The sequence below is a fragment of the Zea mays genome, chromosome 1 (genome assembly GCF_902167145.1).
Source record: "Zea mays cultivar B73 chromosome 1, Zm-B73-REFERENCE-NAM-5.0, whole genome shotgun sequence".
Classification (NCBI taxonomy): domain Eukaryota; kingdom Viridiplantae; phylum Streptophyta; class Magnoliopsida; order Poales; family Poaceae; genus Zea; species Zea mays.
The window spans coordinates 27,334,447-27,354,654 of NC_050096.1; the positions used below are offsets into that span (position 1 = coordinate 27,334,447).

The following is a 20,208-nucleotide window of genomic DNA, read 5'->3' on the forward strand; positions in this document are numbered from 1 at the left end:
TTTTTTGAAATGAAACTGCCAGGGGCATAAATGTTGGAAAAAAACCCGAAAAGGGCCAAATTGCAAAAAAGTTGGTAAGGGAAACCGCGCGAGAAAGCCGCGGGCTCGCGGAAGGGTGAGCTGAGACAGGAAAATTAGGACTGGCTTAGCAAGTGGAAAGGACGATATGCCTTTGCTAGCTAATCTACAACTCTAGATAGAATACCTGTTGGAGAATAATTTCTTACTCAGAAAATCTAAAATTTGACTCAATAAGAAAAACAACTCTTTGAGTTGGTCTTAAACTTAGCCCGTATAAATGCGTTGTGTGGGATAAGGACTACTATATGAGAGCACCTGTATAATCTAATCTCAATACATTCTCGGCTCAACAATAGCGTTACCCAATCCTGTGCCTTCCAGAAGTACAAAAATGTAATGAACACCATTGTGGTGAACATTTTAAAAGAGTTAAGGGTAAAAGGCATGTTTCTCATTCTGAACTCCGCGACCTTTTCTTTCGTGGTCTCAACTTTGGTTTCTTCTCACCACCAGCTCTCCCTGTTGCCATGTGCTTCCGCTTTGCTGTTGTTGCATCAGCATCCCCAACCATTAGGTGCTCATAATCATCCAGGCTTGCAAATGGAGACAACCCACTCTTCTTCCCTGCCCTCCTTTTCTTTGTGTAAGAGACACCGCCCTTACCAGCATCAACCATCTCGTCATCACTTAAGTTGCCATCTGAATCGCCCGCGAGAATAGGAATGTCATCGTCATTTTCTGACCCTTCATCCCCAGATGCAGTATCATCTGAAACGTCATCAAATTCCACATCACTGTCATCTCTAAGTAAATCTTTTTCCTCTTCAAATGCATTTGAGTCAAGGTCGTCATAGTCATATTCTCCATCATCTGCCAACCCATCTCCCAGATCCAGTATCTCATCTCCACTCTCGTCACTAGCCTCATCAGCGTCATTATCAGCTAAGAGTTCCCCCGCATCTTCATCAAGAACTGAGTCCTTCTGCTTTGTCTTACGCTTAACAGTGCCGGTCTTGTTCAAATAGAAACGGTGGAAAACAATATCTTCAGGAGGCACTTCATTTTCTGCCAATTCTAGAAGCTCCTCTCCGATGAGATGATGATTCAGATTAAGCTGAAGACAAAGGCATAGGTCAGCAAGGGATAACAAATGTGTTCGACAGAATTCAATAGATCATTCAAATTTTGAAACTAAATATTTTAAAGTTTTGAGCGTATCTTCTCAAAGGCATCAAGTGTGATCGGAGGGAATAATAAACAGGTCATCTACAAATCCAGATGTAGAACAGCTCTGAGTCAACAAAGAGAATCCAAGTAAAAAGGGCTAACCTTTTTAGCCGGAGCAATTTGTGATCCACCATGCCATCTTCCTTCAGCTATGCGGTTCCCTTTTGGTTTCTTTTCCATGAATTTGTCAAGGAAAGCAGGAAGTGATAGGTCTGTCAGCGGATCACCACTGTAAACAATATTGTTGCCAGATAGCAATGTTCTAGCCATAGTAGAAACTGAAGGGTGCACATGTGAAGCCAATACTGTTAACTCCCACCAACTGACACGATCTGCATTGCTGACAAAGCAAAAGATACATATGTTGATCCACTCTTGCATTTTTTGTAACAAACATGAAGAAAAACAACATAGTACACTACCAAACAGCAGTAATTCATAGAACAGAGGAGGCCGACTAAATTCATCCAAATAACAAAAAAAAAGCATGCTTTATGCATGCATGCCCATATTTTTAAACAGAGTGAGGGTACTTGTGAATAACAATCACATAGTTCAACAAAACAAAGAACTCATACGTAAATGTAGATCCATGCACAAAAATGAGATTAAATAGAAAATACCAGTAAGAAGGCTCTCTGTGTCGTGGATCATAGAATGCATGTTGTCTGGACGAGTCAGTTGATGCATTGTTCTCATCTACCAAATTTACTTGTTTTACACTATCAATTCCATCAGCAGCATCAAGGTTGTGTTTCTCATGTGCAGCTACTTTTTCATTATGTTTATGTAGCACTGCTGAGGCAACAGAAGAGTCCTCGGGAATCTCTAAAATGTCTTCAAAGTGTTCATCACCATCATCAACAGATTCATTCTGGAGCACAATCCCCCTGAAGATTTAGATGAAAATTATACCATCATGAAAGATTATGACATGTTTTGATTAAAACGAATAGTCACATACCATAATGGTGGCTTTGCCTTAAGGACTTCTGACAGAATGAAAAGGCATCCGCAAGCATATTGAGGAGGCCGTTGAAGAGCCACCTGCCAAAAGACCATTACATAAGTAATGGTAAAAAAATACCTAAATAAAATAAAATCGTATCGGTAAAATTGGAATATTCAGTCAGTTTTTTGTCCTATTCTATGGTTCCATTGACACGTAGAAGTAAACTGCTCTGTGCTCTCAACTGTACCTAAAACCCGTGATGGAGTGCACTGCTTTGACTGACAAGTGTGTCCATCAACCATGGAACCCAGGTGGAGGGTCCAGAGCAAGAACGAGCAAAGCAAGAAAAATTGATCCCAAACTACTTTTCCTATTCATCCTCAGTTAATTCTTCTCGTATCATGGTTACATGGTACTTCACTGGTGGCCACAAGAGTTGTAATGATTGTATCGTTTTTTGTTCTCACGTTTTTGGAAAAAGATATTTTCTCTAAAGCTGTCACCTGTTATATTAGCTTTTGGATTGGGTTTGATAGGGTGAGGTCTTGGGGTCCATAATACCATCAGTGGCAATTGCTCAATCAGAGAAGCATCACGATACCAGAATGTGTATTCTAGTTGTAGAGATAGCCCTAGATTTCTGACAATTGACTCCTACAATTAGGGGTGGTAATGGGCTCTAGATTTTACACTATAAAATTTAAGGATCGGATCGAATTAAGATTGGGCTCTATTTCTATTCATTTTTAACTAAAATTAATTAAGGCCTCAAACAAATAGTGAAGAAGCATTTGGATCATGATCCATTACCACCCCTACCTATAATCATATGTGTTAGAATACAAATGAATTGTCCATTTCTCCTCATCAGCTTAATCTTTTAGGTTAAAAATGGTCGGTGCATGCAACTTAATATGGTATCAAAGACAGAGGTCCCGCGTTCGAGTATCGATTAACACAACAAAATAAAATAAGACAATTGTTGTGTGTTCCTATTCTACGTCTAAGGTCTGGAGAACACCTCCACATGGGGGTGTTGGAATACTAATGCTCCGTTTGGATATCGATATTGGAGGGAATGGAATTAAATTGGGTTCAATACCAAATCAGCCATGGTATTGAAATGAGATGCAATTCCAATTCTATTGTTTGGATGTCACTAAATTGGAGTTTGGAATTGCGCGGTCTAATTCCACGCAATACAGAGGGGTGACGCTCTGTATTAGGAGATGGAATTTCTAGTTATAGTCCAATTTCAAGGAATTGGGTCTCTGATTCCTAATCTCAATTCCGTGTGCGACCAAACAAAAGAATTTAGGAAAGCTGATTCTAATTTCCAATTCTATGCTCCAATATCGACATCCAAACAGGTTGTAAGTGAATTGTCCATCTCTCCTCATCACATTAAACTTTTGAGTTAAAGTGGTTGGTGCATGCAACTTAGGCCCTGTTTGGCACAACTTATTTTCAGCTTCTTCACAGATTTAAGCATAAGTTGTACCAAACATGATGCTTCTACAGCAACTTATCAGTTCAGTTGCTTCTCAGAATAAACTAAAAGCAGACAATAAGCAGAAGCTGCTTTTCACCAGCTTCTCAGATAAGCAGCTTTTCTAACAAGTAGTAGTGCCAAACAGGGCCTTAATAATATGATTTTTTCGAATATTGAGGGAAGAATCCCAAATCGAAGCTAAAACAAACCTCGAATAGTGGTCAAAAGGGCTATAAAAAAAGCACACAAAATACAAAAATGAATAACATATTCACTCCTACATTCATCTCGAACTATCAAACATAGCACTGTAAATAAACCATAAAATCGTGAACCAAGTAGAACACAAATAGGGCTCTTGCAAGAGTAAGTGCTAATTTGCAAGTGAGGATGGCCAACAAGAATAGAACTTCCCCGTCCAGATCCCCTAATAATATGAATGTAGGACTGAAAGCGATGTGCTTATCAAAGTGATGCGAGTGATAAGGTGTCAAGCATATCACATCATTTGTGACAAAAAAGGACCACAAAAGTTAAGAGGCTGGTGTGGCCCTGATTGAAGAAAAGTTAGTCCAATACTGATATATAGTCAACATAGAAGGCACCAGCACGTAGCATAATTTTAGGGCATGATGACAAGGCGATGCAAGGAGAAGCAGGGTTCGCCGAATCTAAGAACAGATAAAACAATAAAGGAGACTTGAAGGAAGAACATCCAAGTTTAGCTTTGGACAAGAGCATGTGGAAATTAGCATTCATATACTTGAACATTTAGAGAATCATCTCCTTTTACTATTACTATTATCATCATTAGTTCATTTTACATACATTATACACACCTATATTTCCTTTGTTGATTTTCGTAGGTTTCGTCTATAGCCTAGCCTGATTAGTTTGGGGCAAAATAAAATAAAAAGAACTCAACCTACGGGGGTAAGACAACCACCGAGCATTGCATTAAGACCTCATGTAGGTCGAGAAAACCCCCGAACCCCTAACTCATGCATACATAGTGGCATCGTAGCAATGTGAGAACCACCAGGCCAAGGGTCGGGCCTTACACTCGTGCTTTGTTGTGGGATAGATGAAACGATTTTTTAAAATCCGAGTCGGAAAATTCATTCCCACAAGGAGTCAAACTCAAGAACCAAGGAGCGCTACTCATGCCACCTAACCAACACAACTAGAGGTAAGTTAGGGGAAAATATCTGGTTGTATTGTTATTGTTGACTTGTACTAATTTGAGAAAATTAAAAGGATGACATTGTCAATTCGGAAAAGAATAGTATATTCCATCTATTTCCAGGCATGCCACTGTAGAACAACCTATGATTTGCATTGTGGTGCACATGGAAGCTCGATATTTTGCAATCACATAACTTCTTTCGGTAGAAGAAATAGGTTGCTCCTCGCCTAGAAGATGTTAGGCGACCACCTCCTGGGCAGGTCTGTTGTCATCATGGCGCCTAGGTGTCCGCCGAGGCAACCCTGTGACTTCGCCGCCCCAGTCCAACTGGCCCATCTCCTCTTAAATGATTTAAAATTCTAATGCATTTATTTTAGTTAATTTTGAACATACTCGACCCAGTGTCGTAGGCTTCCCGCACTGTGCAGGGTCTGGGAAAGAATATATTTAAGCATCAAGCCTTACCCGCATAATATGCAGAGGCTGGGGCTCGAACCCGGGACCTTCCGGTTCCAGACGGTAGGCTCTACCGCTGCACCAGGCCCGTCCTTCCGGTTGGTTCGCGATATACTTTCAGCGGCCTTAATCGAGAACTTCAAAATTTTGCAAGACACATCCTTGGACTTTGTAGCTCAACCTTCAATTGTAAACGCAATTGGAACTAAGCCTACTTAAGTTATTGTGTTCATTTGAAAGTTGCTTAGTGGTTACTCATTAGTGATTACTTTTCTAAATCCATACAAAGAAACGCAACTGATTGGAGCACCAAAGGTTGAATGATTTGGTTTATGTACAATACAACATGAAGATTATGAAAAGGTTTTAAAAGAGGCTTAGCGTATGGAAGGGACAGATTTCAACCATTTGATCTTAAAAGAGTTTCAATGGGACAATGAATGGGTTGAAATGATGAGTACTGATAAAGTACATCTTTTTTGTCTCAAGTTGATGAAGCTATCGGTGCATCACGGTCACTTAAAGGCCACAATTTGCCTAGGATGACTAGGGCATATACTTGTCGACATGGTTTAATTTCTACCTCAATGATGAAGAGCAAGGATCGGGAGAAGAGGAAACCCATGATCAGGGCATTGTTGTTGCCTAGGATGACTAGATGTTGATGATGATTATGGCCAACCACAGCCCTACTCCGCATGATGGTGCTCCAAATGATGAGAATGAGGGTGGCCTAAATCATATGGATTTATTAATTTATATATCAATTAGGTGATGGTCTACCACTCTATACCTCATCATGTTTGGGTAATTGAGTTTATTTGTTTAATTATGCCATTGAACTTTTAGTTGTTTGGTTGTTATGGTCATTATGGACTTATCACCTATATTTGTTTGCTATGACCTTTATGTGATCAGGAGGAGACAGCACAACACCTTTTAGTATCTTGGGTGTTTGCTAGACAAATGTGGTGGCATGTATTCACCCCGATGGGCTAGCAAACCTTGACTCCGCAACTTCATGACCAGATTTTCCAACAATGGTGGAGGAATGCAGAGCAACGTGTGAATAGAAGTCAGCGCAAAGGATTCAACTCAGCTGTAATCCTAGTTGCTTGGTGGTTGTGGAAGCATCGCAATGCTTGTGTCTTTGAGGGGTGCAATCCCCGTGTGCCCAGCAGCATTTGCAATCCATCTGTGATGATGCCATTAGATTGTCTCTCGCTGGGGCTTCTGGGCTGGCAGGCTTGGCCTGAGTTGAGTTAATTGTAGTCTAGCTCTGGGTTGATGGCGCTTTTCATGTATCCCTGTTCCCGTCCTCCGTAAGGAGGTTTGTGTCTTGTTTCTAGTCTATTTTGGACCTCTCTTCTTAATATAATTATGTGCAGCTCACCTTCGCGTTCGAGAAAAAAATAATCACCAAATTGCAAGATTACTAACTAATGACTTTCTGCTGTCCTGCTGGAGAGTTAACGACCAATTGGCGCCCAACTGGTGGCTGGCCTCGCCGTGGCGCCGTGATAAAAGTTAGTTGTTTTATAGTAGTAGTGGTATACGTATCAGTATTCAGTAATTAGAAACTCAAACAGCATATTATACATGTACGAGCTCACCATGAAGCTTAGCTATCACACTAAAAACAACATACCTGCAGCAGCCGCTTTGAGAAAGCAGCAACTCTCTTCAACATTACATCATTCTTCATCGCTTTCACCAACAGCCCAAGAAATAACTCTGGCTGAAATATGTAAGGCATAATGAGTCAGATAAAATAGTGAGACACTTTAATGTACAACTGTGTTTTCAAGTCGTCCGACTAATCACGATTAGTAGGCCTAATCGGTAGACTACATCCGACCAGACCCACGGATGCGACTAGTCCGACCAGAAAAGTAGTCAACCGACCAGATTAGACGTGTCTTTGTAGATGGGCTTTTGGAGCTAGGCTGCTGCAAATGTGGGCTTCTAAGGTTAGCCAGGCACAAGACAAAAGCTTGCCGCTCGCGCTCCCACAGTCCTTCGCCAAGAGTGCAGCCGCCGCTGCTCAAGGCCACACAGCCACCGACACCGCACAAGGCCGCCACAACAGCACAAGGACATAGCCGCTGTTGCTACCACCGGACATTGAAGACGCGGCCCCGCCCCTAGCCGAGAATAGAGCCGCCGCCCCTAGCCAAGACGGAGCCTCCACTGTCCCCCCCCCCCCTCCCCCCGGCGCCTGCAAGTTCCAGGCGGGCACCCATCTTGTCGCAGCCCCCTCCCCCTTCGACCGCAAGTTCCAGTGAACGCCCTCAAGATGAGCTCAGTCTAGATGGTGAGTGTGATTTTTGCTTCTTTGCTTTCATTGTTGTGTGTGTCCTCAATTTGATTAGATGTATGCTCAATTAGTCGATCTGGTCAACGACTAATCACGACTAGACGACTTGAAAACATTGATGTACAATGATGCAGAATTCAAAGCTATTTTCTAGGAAAGGACAGCTTTGGGCAATCAAACATAATTGTGATGGAACACAACCAATTCAAATTCTTAAAAAGTAAAACCAGTATACTTCAGAATGCACATAAGAAAGGAACCTTTGAGGAAGTAACAGCAGAAGGACTCAAGAGTTTTGAGTATAATGCACGGTACAAACGATCACTTGCTATATTATTCTTTATAGATATTTGGAACAAAAGCATCAATGCCTGAACACCAACATTGAAATTTTCAGCGTGAACCTACACAAAGCCAAAATGATAAGTTTCGGAAAGCTGTCCAAAAAATACAAACTTAGCAAGGTACTTCATAACATTATCTAAAAAAATCACCAATCTGAAAAGAATAGGTGTCTGCACTTCCACAATATCGTCAACTTCTGAGCTTGCAACATATGGTAATGCCCTATTTACACCCTGCAAGTGATGAGAGAATTAATAAATGAACTGCAGAAACAAACCAAACACCAGTTTGAACAAAAATAAGCAAAGACAAGGTGTACAAGCAAGGTGCTGATGGGACATAAATAAGAAACAAATCCAGGGATCTGCAGAGTGGTTACATACAGTTAAAAGCGCAGAAAGGATTCTGGAGTCCAGCTCCAAATCTGATCCTGCTGTTGAACCCACTTCATTGTTTCCCTTGGATCTGGAGTCCATCTTGTTATTTCCTCCCTCTATTTTTCCTACCTTTTTCTTGCTGTCCTTGCTATATGTATCTCCTTTGGTATCACCAGAGCTCATTAGTACCTAACATAATTGTGCAACAGAACAAAAAAAGTTGAGTTATCGTTTCTATCAAACCTTGGAAGTAGTACAGCAAAAGATGTCAAAATGAAACAAACCAAATGGCAAAAAAGAAATGAAGTGCAGTGTGTGTTCCAGAAAAAACATCTTAACAAAAAATGGGAAAATATCTATGGCACACTGACAGAGTGGTTTTAGCTCTTGGACACTAGAAATGGCACTATTTATCAGGAACACACAGGGAAACGTTGATTATCATCAACCGCACACCAGAGATTAAAAATTTTCATTTTAGGAAAAATATTGTACACAAAGTCTTGCCGGAAATGGAGTGTGCCCAGATAATGAACAATGTTTCTTAATGTTTTCCTGATAATACCATTTCCAATGTCTAAGAGCTAAAGACACTCTTTGTCAGTGTGACACAGATAATTTCCCCTAGAGAAATAGTACATGGCAAATACATGTGACCAAAAAGCAATAAAATCAAAAGATGACAAGATCAAGCCCAAATTACATATGACGGCTGGACATCATAATTACTAGTGAAACACACCAAATTGATGGCTGGCAATGTTCCCAGCACCAAAACGAAGCACAACCACATGCTCAAAGATTACAATATAGTATTGTCACAACCGCCACTGATAGAGGGAGAATAGTTGATACATCAGTGAACTGGAGATAGGGTTACACATATATGTTGGTAGCCTAGGGTTACAGCCCTAACAGGCCTCTCGAGTTGGGCTCACAACCCACCACACCTGAGTGACGCTTTTTACCAGTGTGTTCCCCTCCATCGAGGATCATGCCCATCTCTGTACAAACTTGAAGTGACACAATAGCACCTTCCATGTGCCACAAAGCCCCATTGACTAAACCACAAAATGCTCCTAAAGGTAATTCATACAAGAGATGCCCATGTGATGGGTAATAGAACTTAAAATAATGGAGAACAAAGGCTAACAAATTTTTCACAGTAAGCATAAATAATTATACAAAGTTGAAACACATCCAAACCTTGAAAAGTGCAATGTAGACATCCACCAACCGTTTTGCAATTTTAGGCCCATCTCCCTTGTTTGTAAGAAGAATCTGGCTCAAGAAATTGACCTGTAAAGATGATACCAATTAAAGGCTAAAAATCATGATGTAAATCATATTTCATATAATCACATGGCAGTTTTGGTACATAATTCAGTAAAAATACAATATTAATGAAGATGCTATCTACGAAAATTCTAAAACAATACTAGCATAGAAAGTGTTATTAATAATTACATACAGCCTGGTACTTGGCCCTAAGTCCAACATGTGGTCTGAAGAGAAAAGAATCCACCTCATCTATCACCACCATCTGCAAATTGAAACATTTAATGAGCTCAAGGGATATGAATTTATGTGCAATTTTGCATGCAAAATATTAAATAATTAGATTAAAACAAACACTCTGTGTCATACCAGAATCTCACAGCATTTACCTTCATATTAGGGTGAGCAGCCAAGAGACATGTTAACAGATATGCAGCACTTGATGCTGCTCTCCTTTCAGGATCACCAAGCTGCAATACATATTTTTTAACAAAATATGAGCAAAAATGCAACTCATAGTAAGGCTTTAGGCAATGTTGCTCATAAATAATATAATGTATTCTTATTTCTCGTTGTTTTCAATCTAGATCATAACAGTTCTTCATATATTGAATTAAAAAAGGAAGAGAGATATGATAGAGTTGCATAACTCACTTTGTTAACAAGAGCTGTGAGCAAACGACGTTCCTGTTCTGACTTACTTTTCAAAAGCATGAAAACTGTCTGCAGTAAACAAAAATATAAAATAGGCATGATCAAAATCACATTCATCATTACATAAATTACGTAAACTACGGAGAAAATGGACATGTTATGTAGGGCCACATACTTGAATGTTGCAAGAATAAGAGACAGGCAGGAACATCAGCTTGATCAAGAGAATTGGCACAGAAAAAGAAAGTGCCATGTGTGTTTTACAGCTTGCCATTTACACTCACTTCGAAGTTATATCATAAAGTGTTGTCAGCGATTGAGTCATTCAATTGTAAGCTCCTCTAAGGGAGCAAGGATAAAGGAATAAGGCAGGCAAGAATTCAGTCCTAATCAGCCTCCATCTCTCTCTCTCAATGTGCCATGTTTCTATAGGCTCCAGGGACACGAGGTCAGCAAGGCAAGGAACTTGCTGTTCTGTCAAGCTTCACCACTGCCACCACACCTCTACCGCCTAGCGCCCACAACAGAAAAGGCTAGAGCATTTGCATCAAGGTCTCAAAATTGCTATAGCACATGCCATATTATGTTGTTTGCCCCTTGGCAGATTAGTAAGTTAAGATAATGAAGTATTTTCATTACTATCTTCTACATATGGTTTGTTATGAGATTAGATTTTTTTTTCTCGAACGCGCAGGAGAACTGCGCATCATTATATTAAAAGAGAGAAAGGTCCGAAGTGGACCACAGTACAATGCCATAACAGGCAAAAAAACAAAGGAAAAACAGACAAAACCTATTCTTATCTCCAACTTTCACAGCATTAGGCACTAGAAAGACAGCCAGGAGGCCAAGACTCTCAATCTGCTTCGCACCAGCCATACACCAGCACTCCACCTCATCCATAAGAAGCCTCTGAATGGTGCTCAAAGAAGGGCTGGCACCATCAAATACCGCCCTATTGCGATGCAGCCATAAACACCAGGCCCCCTGGATGCTTCGGAGACAAAGTACACCTCTCTATATAAAGAGAGGATGTTATCAGGCATCAGCATGCAAATCGATGGACAAGCCTCCGCAGTATTGCTTCTAATGTTGTTCAAGCAGGCTGTTGTGCTTGTGGCCAACAAGCCATCCACCCCATAGTGATGGTGTTACATGTAGGGGAAATCATCATGAATCCCAAACAGATCCAATGAACTCCAGATGGTTCCCAAAAGTTGCAGACAGAATATGCAATTAAGATTTATATAACAAAAGAAGTCCATTGGATTTTATATTTACCACAAAGTACTGCAACGACAAATAAAGTTTCTGAAAATGGCTTGCTCCAACAATATACATTGTCTGGTTAGAAAATGTAGTTCAGAGTTCAAACTTTTGTTTTGTATAGGCTATTAAGCTGGTGATAATTTTGATGGGTGTAAAATGGTGGGGCCCAGCCTCTTGAGCATGTGCCAGATTAAAGATAAGGTTATTAGCTTGTTCTATCCCTAAATTGAGTGAGTCTTACTGTCATAAAGAGACCATAGGCTAATTTCGCTTAATTGAAAAGGAACACAAGTCCTTTTTATTTTCTCTGCCACCCACACCAGTGCAACCCCGCAGTCCTACAACTTCCTACAGCAGGCTATCCCCAGCTGCATATACATTAATAAAAACATGTCCGTTCATGTCAAGAAAAATATCTACCTAATATTAAAGAATAAAAAGTGTTTCTTTCAACCACTTTTTGATTCCCAAAATAACCCCACCACCACCTACCGGTCCCTCTCATGCTGATCGTCATAGCCCAAAACAGACTTCGTCCGTAGACTTGTCTTGCTCTTGTAAGTTGCACATATTGCCATGTCCGACTCTAATTAAATAAACAATTTGCTTTCCTGCTTGAAGATGAACGTGTCACATCTAGACTCAACAAACATCATAGACGTTTCTTTCTTTATTGGTGCTTATTGACTCGGTCACGTAAACTTCTCCTGTGTATACTAAACCTTCCTTTCTCTCCTCTTGTTTGTGGTTTCCATGTATCTTCCTGATGTCATCATCTGTCATACTGAACAGAAAAAAGGCACAATGGTTTGCATTGGCTACAATCATGTGTGCATGATATAAAATATATAGAAGGAATGTGAAGGGAGAGAAGATTGAATTGGTCAGCATGCAGATCGCTCAGAACAGCGGGGCAAGATGGCAGCGGCGATCGACGTGATCGGCCATGGCGATGCTCTGCCGCAGCCACAGGTTGAGAGGGATGGACGGATTCGCGACAGTGAGTGACCATCGTCCCTAACCCGGTAACTCCTGTTCATCCTAGCTTGCAACTAATCAATCTAATGTGTCTATTTGTTTCAAAAAAACTATTAATTTGTCCCAATTAACCAGAATGCATGTATGGTGCAGGCATGTTGACGTTTCTCAGCTGAGGCGTGTAGGGACCCAAAATAAATGGCTCCCGACGAAGTGATGACAAAACAAATGGCTCCCGACGAAGTGGCTTAAAATTTGGATATGAGGGAGTAGAAACCAAGCCTAAGTGCTTTAAATTCATATATGAAATGTACGGCAATTTCCATGCACCTTTAATTCATATTATAGAACATCTAAAAATGCATCTCTGTTTTCATAGAACTACTACCTTACGTTCAATCTTCCAAGTTTGTCAACTAGTTAAAGAAGGGACAGACCCAGTGCCAGAGACTCCCAATGAGTGAGGTCTAGAGAAGGGATAATAAGCCGAGGCAAGACTTCCCCATAAATGCGGAGAGACTGCTTCGAACCCACGACATGGTGACTCAGTCTCGCACCACTGCACCAGGCATGCCCTTCTTAAAGTATATGCACCGATAATGATATGCAACAACAATGTTTTCAAGTCGTCTAGTCGAGCCTAGTCATTTAGCTACCGACCAGTTGACTAGTCACAATTAGTCGTCGACCAGATCAACTAATCGAGCCTAGTCAAGCTAGCTGTCCATATGTTTCTGGAGATATATAGTATACACAATACAACAAGCATCAAGATGGTGACTTATCTGTGTGTTTGCTGCTGAAATAACAAAGAATTTAAGTAATACAGTGATGGCTCTGTCTTCGGGCTAGGGGTGGCACTCCGTCTTCGGCGGAGGCGGGCGGCGGCGTCCTTGTGCTGCTGCGGTGGCCGCGGCCTTGTGCGATGTTGGCGGTTGTACGGCCTTGAGTACCGGTAGCGGCTACGCTCTTGGCAAAGGACTGCAGGAGCACGAGTGGGTGCTCGGCGTCCAATGCTCCAAGCTTTTGTCTTGTGCCTGTTGGCCAACCCTAGAAGCCCACAGATGCAGCAGCCTAGCTCCAAAAGCCCATCTACAACGACACGTCTAATCTAGTCATCCCAGTTCAAATCGAACGACTAGTCGTGACTAATCGTCGACTAATCGGACAACTAGTTTTCGAGTCGAACTAATCGCATTGGTGGGTATGGTCGGATGTAGTCTAACAATTAGGCTGACAAATCACGATTAGTCGGACGACTTGAAAACATTGTGCATCACTCCTGCGTTTTCTTGCAATTGTACATGCACCACAAGTTCCCCAATCAACTTTGTCATATGGTATGCTGAAATATAGTTTTACCTAAAGACAACTTACAGTACATAGTCACAGAAAACGGGGTTCAAGGCATCGACCTCCGTCTAGAAGTGTCATCCCCGACCCGAGTACCAAGGGTCATTTTCAACCCACCCATGTAAAAACCTGTCTCAAGTAGTGTACCAAGTTCCTTGACCCTGTTTCTCATCCCCATCGACCCGTGAACTATGTAACTGTGGTTACAGTGTCAAAGTAAGTTTTCACAAAGACAAAAGATTACACAACTGGAGCTAACCTTCATTGCTTTGTCCTTAAGATTTGGCAGCATATCTTTTACCGCATCCTCCAATGCCATAACAAACCTTTCGTATCTGCAATAATATGAATATTAGAGTTGAAACCGAGCATGTTAATGATAAAATCAACAAGAACATAAAAGATAATTTTATCTTGATGCATCCAAAAGTTCATGCAGGTGAATGTCTAGTATATTCAATATTTGGTTCCACTGAGGCCACATATTCATAGTATAAGTTACCAATTAATCCAGTTAAATATTTTCTTGTTCAAAGAATACCAAAAGTATCTTGGTACATTAGAACAGAACACCAAAACACCAATGAAGGGGGCATGCATATCACTGGCAAATAAGTTTCGAAAACGTATATAGAAGGGCAACATCTTCATTGCATAAGTGTTAAACTAAGCCACATTTTTCCTACAAAATGTTTTTAAGCAGAAAACAGATGCTAAACTGCATATTTCTTTCTGGTGATGTATATGTTACCAAGCTGTTATTAGTTCCTGGTGAGAGGTGTTCTTTGCAGATGTACATACTCTTGGCCCACTTGACACTTACTTCTAGGGTCAATACAACAAAGCATTTATTTATCTGAAATACATGTTAACTAGTACGGTATAGTGCAGTGAGAAATACCTCTGTTTTAAGCAGTCCTCCCAATGCCAGAAGAGCAGAAGTGAGTACCCATCTTTTGTTTCAGGTAAAATGTCTAGCGGGCGTTGGATAAGACTTTTCAGCTTACGGTCAGGCAATAACCTATCAGGCGAATGAACAAATAACTAACATGACACAAAAAGGAATACAATAAATAAGAACTTGACGTTTATGACAAAAAATAGTGTAGCTAATGTTCTAGAATCTAGACAGTAATTTATAACATGCCCATCAACCATCACTCAGTCACTTATTCACATGCAGCATAGTTTATGCAGATGGACTTTTATGTATCGCAACCTGAAAAGTTAGAAAATATTGTAAAGCAACTAGAATAAAAAACCTTTTTCCGCTCTTATCTATACCTGGGCAGCTAGGTTCAACCTTGTAACCCACCATCAATTTATTCTGTGACTTTTTTGTCTGTAACTTTTCATTGTTTTGGTTCTGTGAAGTTTTCATCATATAAACTACAAGATTATTTTAGCAACTTTTTTAGTACTTTGAAGTGGCGTCAAGCATCTGGCATTCTATATGACAAGAGGATACCACAGAAGCTACAAGATAATTTTTCAATTGAGATGGTTTGGAGATGTCCAAAGGAGACCTTTATAGGCGCCAATATGGTAGTGGGATCCTAAGACACAATAGCTGAGAAGAGAGAAAGAGGAATACCAAAGTTGACATGCGAAGCAGCAGTAAAAAGAAGACTTGAAAAAATGGGATATACCCAAATATTTAGCATTGAATAGGAGTGTGTGGGAAACAGCTATCCATGTGCCCATACCTTGACTTGTGGGTTCTATTGGGTTTTAAACTCTAGCCTACTCCAACTTGCTTGGGATAAAAGGCTTTGTCGATGTTGTTTTTTGTTGTATTTTAGCAACTTCTGATGTGTATTACAAAGTACATAAAAAACTTCTAGTGTAGTAGTTCTTAGCATATGTGTGCATGTTAACACTTGTCTGAATTCACTAAAATAACATCACTACTAGAATTAATGAAATGTGCAAAATAAACATATGAATGAATCATTTGCATTCAACTGAAACAAAATAAACGTATGAATGGATCATTTACAATCAAAACTGTCTTATTGCAAAACATTTCTGGGAATAGGTATGGCCACACCCAACTGCACACCATTCTCACAAAATTATTCAATTCACATTTAGCTTGGTACATGGACCAGACTCAAGAAGCATCATGGGGCGAGCCCAACATATAATTGGAGTTGCTTGTGACATAAGAATTACTAAGGGTATGCATGGATTGAGCAACCCACACGACCAAAACCCAATCCAGTCCATGAGAAAGATCATACATGGGTTAGTTTTGATTGGGTTAGACCCGTTAGATCCATGGGTCATCTACATTCATCGAAGTCGCCACATCAAGTATGATACAGTCATTGGCCTAATGGGAAGAGTGGGATAAGGACGAGGACAAGGACCATGTCAGTCATGATCATGCTCAACGGCAAGCTCGTCGACATCAATGCTACCAAGAACGTGTGGTGGGTGGGTGCCTACTGTCTAGGGTCGTGTCCAGGCTGTTAGTCACCCGTGTCAATGTCATGATGTCGTCAGCCCTGTTACTATGGAGCTAGATGGACATTCGGCATCTCCGCCGACGCTGTGCCCATCACCGACAAAGACTCTCGCGTCCACAGCTATGGTAAGACAAAAATAGGGTCCTTGACGACCTAAACGTCTCCTACAACTTCCACGGTCTGGTAAGGACGACGTTGACACGGTCGGCCAAACCTACCGCTCAAACTACGTCAACATGCTCATCAGCGCCAAGATGCCCATCATGGGCCACATCCACCAGATTGTCCAATTTTCATGCACCAAAAGTACAGAAACGTATCATGGGCCTCAACCCACCCTCGGTCAAGATTGTAGTGACCCACCATGCCACAACACTTGGGCGCGATGTGCAATACACTGTCAACCGTCATAGTCCACCCAACAGTAACAAAGGCAGAACACCACATCCACGTCACTCATGCTCATTGTGTCGCCGGCTCGCCGCAAAGCGCAAACGATATTGGTGACCGTGGCCACCTTAGGAAGCCTGAAAAGGTTGATTACCACCAGTGCCAAATCACGCAAGTCTCCCAACGTCATGCTTCACCTATTTGATCAGAGCGCTGACACGCATGACTCATTGGCCACGTGCACGCAGAAGAAGTCGCTTGTTGCATTCGCACACATATTGAACACCAGGTCAGCGGCCTTAGGTCTAGGCTTGTCGGTGGCAGTAAGGAAGGCCGCTACTCAGCAAATGAGTGCTCGGTGAGCCCCGCCGAGGTCATAGTCATTGATGTCGCTCTGTAGCTAGTTCTTAGTACTCTCTACGAACCCAAGTGGTGCCCTTTGCAGATATTTTCATTCCATGGTGCCACTCTGCATCAGATCCACATAACCCAGCATATCCACCTAATCTAAACCCAGCTAATACATGTATTCACAGGTGGGTCAAAAATCCATCTAAACACACCCATGCACAGTCCTAAAACTAAAGAAGTAGATAGCTGTTGACACGAGCATTTCGATCCTTCATTTTTCCTATTGCACAATCAAGCTCTGAGCATAATGTGTATAATAATAGCATAGACTACGAATCAATCAGAGAAAATAAAAGTTCCTGTCAAAAGAGAGGCAGAGAAGTGAATGGTGCAAGATGGCCTAGTGTAACCAAAATTTCAGGAACAAACAAATTATTATGGTGACGTCAAATAATATAACTTACAGTTGGGCGTTTCACATGTTGGTTGGGACAATATACAGGATTGTGTAGCTTCACATGAAACAGCATGGTAAGCAAAGAAACCCATGCATACAAAGGTAATTAACTAATACATAAAACGCATCACACAAATAGCAAACGCCATGAAGATTGGTATAAAATGCTATAAATAACAAACAAATTGTGTACTAGCAAAAGCACAATGAAATTTCAGAAAACACGAGAAGATGCTAACCTCATGAGAAATAACTCCTTAATTGCATCGAATCCTGTGAACGCATACCTCTTACCAACTTTTGATGTTATCATACCTGTTGTGATTTTTTTTCAACAAATAAAAAATAATTTCTTAGTTCATGACTCATGAGAGCACAAAGAGATATCATCAAACTGTTATGATGTGAAAGCCTGAAGTTAAATAATTCACAATCACCGCAAATTGCTATCAACAGTATATTCAATTTGTACTCTCTTTACAGTCTTTTATTTTTGGAGCCAATAGCATGCAACTCACCAAGGAGGGAATCGAGTGCCTTCATGTTTGCAATTGGATTGTCCTCGACAAGACATGTAAATGCTGACACCTTGTCAGCTGATGTACCAGACTTTGCTGATATGTCCAGGAGCTTCAGGTCACCATGCCCTCGCCTCACGGCATCGTATTCCCTCGCATACTGCAACATGAGCTTCTCTGCCAGCTCTCGTTTTCTCTCCACTATTCCCTGCATCTCCTGAAGCCCCACAGCTGGAGGCACCTGCTTACGACCGCCTAGGACCCTCGCCTCCAGCTCATCAGCATCAGTGTACCACTGCCCTGAGAGTGCTGCCGCCTTCATCAGGGGGTAATTAGTGTTGACAGCACCAGGTTTGGTGGCAGCATAGGAGTCACGTAGCTCGAGAGGGTGTGGCTTCTTGGTAGGTCTAGGGTTTAGATGGGGGTTTGCCGTGTTATCAGGTTTTTGATGGGGTTGTTTGGAAGGAAATTTTGAGGATTTATACATGGGGCCGGACTTGCGGAAGTCGGAGTCATCGAAGCCGCCGTTGGAGTCGCCAGCGCCAGGGAGGAGGCCGAGGGAGGAGGCGAATGTGGCGACGTCAGACTTGAGCGTATCCATGTCCTCTCCATCACCTTCCCGGGCCGAGGGCTTCTTCGCTTTCTTGGTGCGCTTCGACTTGGGGGTCGGCTCCGCCATGAATAGATGCGGCGGGAGCGCGGGTTGCTGTCAGGCACAGAAATGACAAGGAAACGGAGGTCGAAGGAGACAACCAGCGTCCGAGAGGAACTCAACTGGCCGAATCAGATGTTCTGTGGAGATGAGGGAAGCACCAGCGTGCAACGATGAACAGTGGCGAGGGTGTGCGGCGGGCGGACAACGTACCTGAGTTGAGGAGACTGGGAGACGAAGGCTCAAAGAGCGCGGAGGAATGGAAGAACTGGCGGTGGCGGCTGGGGGGCGAACAGCGAGCGAACAGCAAGGGTTAGAGGCTCCCGCCGTACCCGTGACCCGTGAACGAAGTCTTGAGCGGGAGAGCCGAACTCTTTTGGGCCGGCTTCCTAACAGTCCATTTACGGCCCGTTTGGCACAGCTGAGACTTAGGTTTTCTTCTATTGTCCACTAAATTTCATTCTCTAAAAAAATATTCTCTAACATTTATAACAATTTTTAAATATTTGATTCTTTATATCTTTTTATCCCTAACAACCTCTCTAAATTTTATTCTCTACATTAACAGTGTAGCCAGAATTTGTATTCTAAATCCCTTTATTTATCTAACACAAAAAAAGATCATTCGTATGTCTAGATTTTAAAATACGTTACATATTACATCATTGTTTTTATTTAGCAGACAGGATGTCCGACAATTATATTCTAATTTTTTCATGTATCGGAAACACTAACAACGATGGTTCATATGTGCCAAAATACGTATTGGTATATTTTAATAGTAACATGAAAGTATATATCATGCATTTATCGGTCAACAAAAAAAGAAATGATAGGTTACATAGACGGGACGGACAGCGGAGCCACCGGAGCGACGGTGTCGCACCGCGCATAGATGGTCCGCCACATTTAGCGACTGAGACGTTAAATTTTAGGTTCCATTTAGAGTACACGAATCTAGACGTCTAGGTCCATCAAATTTAAGGTATATTTGATTCATGACTAACTATGTCTCACTTTGCATAAGATTAGTCGTTCAAATTGAATAACTAATTTTAGACAGAAAAGTTAGGTAAAATTTGACAAATTATATAGCAAATCAAATATATTCTTAATGTACAAAAATATATAACGGTTGTTGTTGGAGACAACCTTAAAAGCTAGCTTATGGCCCCGTTTGTTTCGACTTCTACTATATTATGCCAATGAGAATCGACTTCTAGCGATTATTGAACGTTTTGCTTCTCAACCCATTTATGTGAGAAATGTTTATATAAAAATCGTGATGGGAGGAATCCACTACTTTCTAAACCCATCATAATCAGATTCTCGTGGCAGCTAGATTATCTAGAAACCTATTTTTTTAACAAAACGCTTCAAAAAAAAGTTATACCAAACAGGTCTTATGACTTGCCTTAAGAAACTTCTGTTTAGAGAAGCATTCGTATGCTTATATGTTTGGCA

The 20,208-nt window shown here is 41.3% G+C and overlaps 1 protein-coding gene across 1 annotated transcript; it reads right to left on the bottom strand.

Annotated features, from left to right (window-relative positions):
• Positions 1-235: 235 nt before the first annotated feature.
• On the bottom strand, positions 236-19,068 carry LOC103632850 (CCAAT/enhancer-binding protein zeta). Its single transcript, XM_008654575.4, has 17 exons — positions 18,958-19,068; positions 18,093-18,798; positions 17,814-17,889; positions 14,807-14,926; positions 14,165-14,240; positions 10,306-10,374; positions 10,041-10,121; positions 9,845-9,916; positions 9,580-9,672; positions 8,380-8,562; positions 8,146-8,229; positions 7,912-8,055; positions 6,983-7,072; positions 2,213-2,295; positions 1,872-2,138; positions 1,351-1,588; positions 236-1,135 (listed from the first exon to the last, which is right to left on the bottom strand). The coding sequence occupies exons 2-17, from the start codon at positions 18,769-18,771 to the stop codon at positions 473-475; spliced, it is 3,018 nt and encodes a 1,005-aa protein (XP_008652797.1). The 5' UTR covers positions 18,772-18,798; positions 18,958-19,068; the 3' UTR covers positions 236-472.
• Between the last annotated feature and the right edge of the window lie 1,140 nt (positions 19,069-20,208).

Bases quoted from the DNA above. Each gene is read 5' to 3' on its own strand.
- LOC103632850 (XM_008654575.4), bottom strand. From the start codon at position 18,771: ATGGCGGAGCCGACCCCCAAGTCGAAGCGCACCAAGAAAGCGAAGAAG. The intron at 10,375-14,164 runs GTTAGCTCCAGT...TGTTTACTGCAG, and splicing joins TTAAGGACAAAGCAATGAAG to ACAGTTTTCATGCTTTTGAA. The intron at 8,056-8,145 runs GTGATTTTTTTA...GGCTTTGTGTAG, and splicing joins CACCTATTCTTTTCAGATTG to GTTCACGCTGAAAATTTCAA.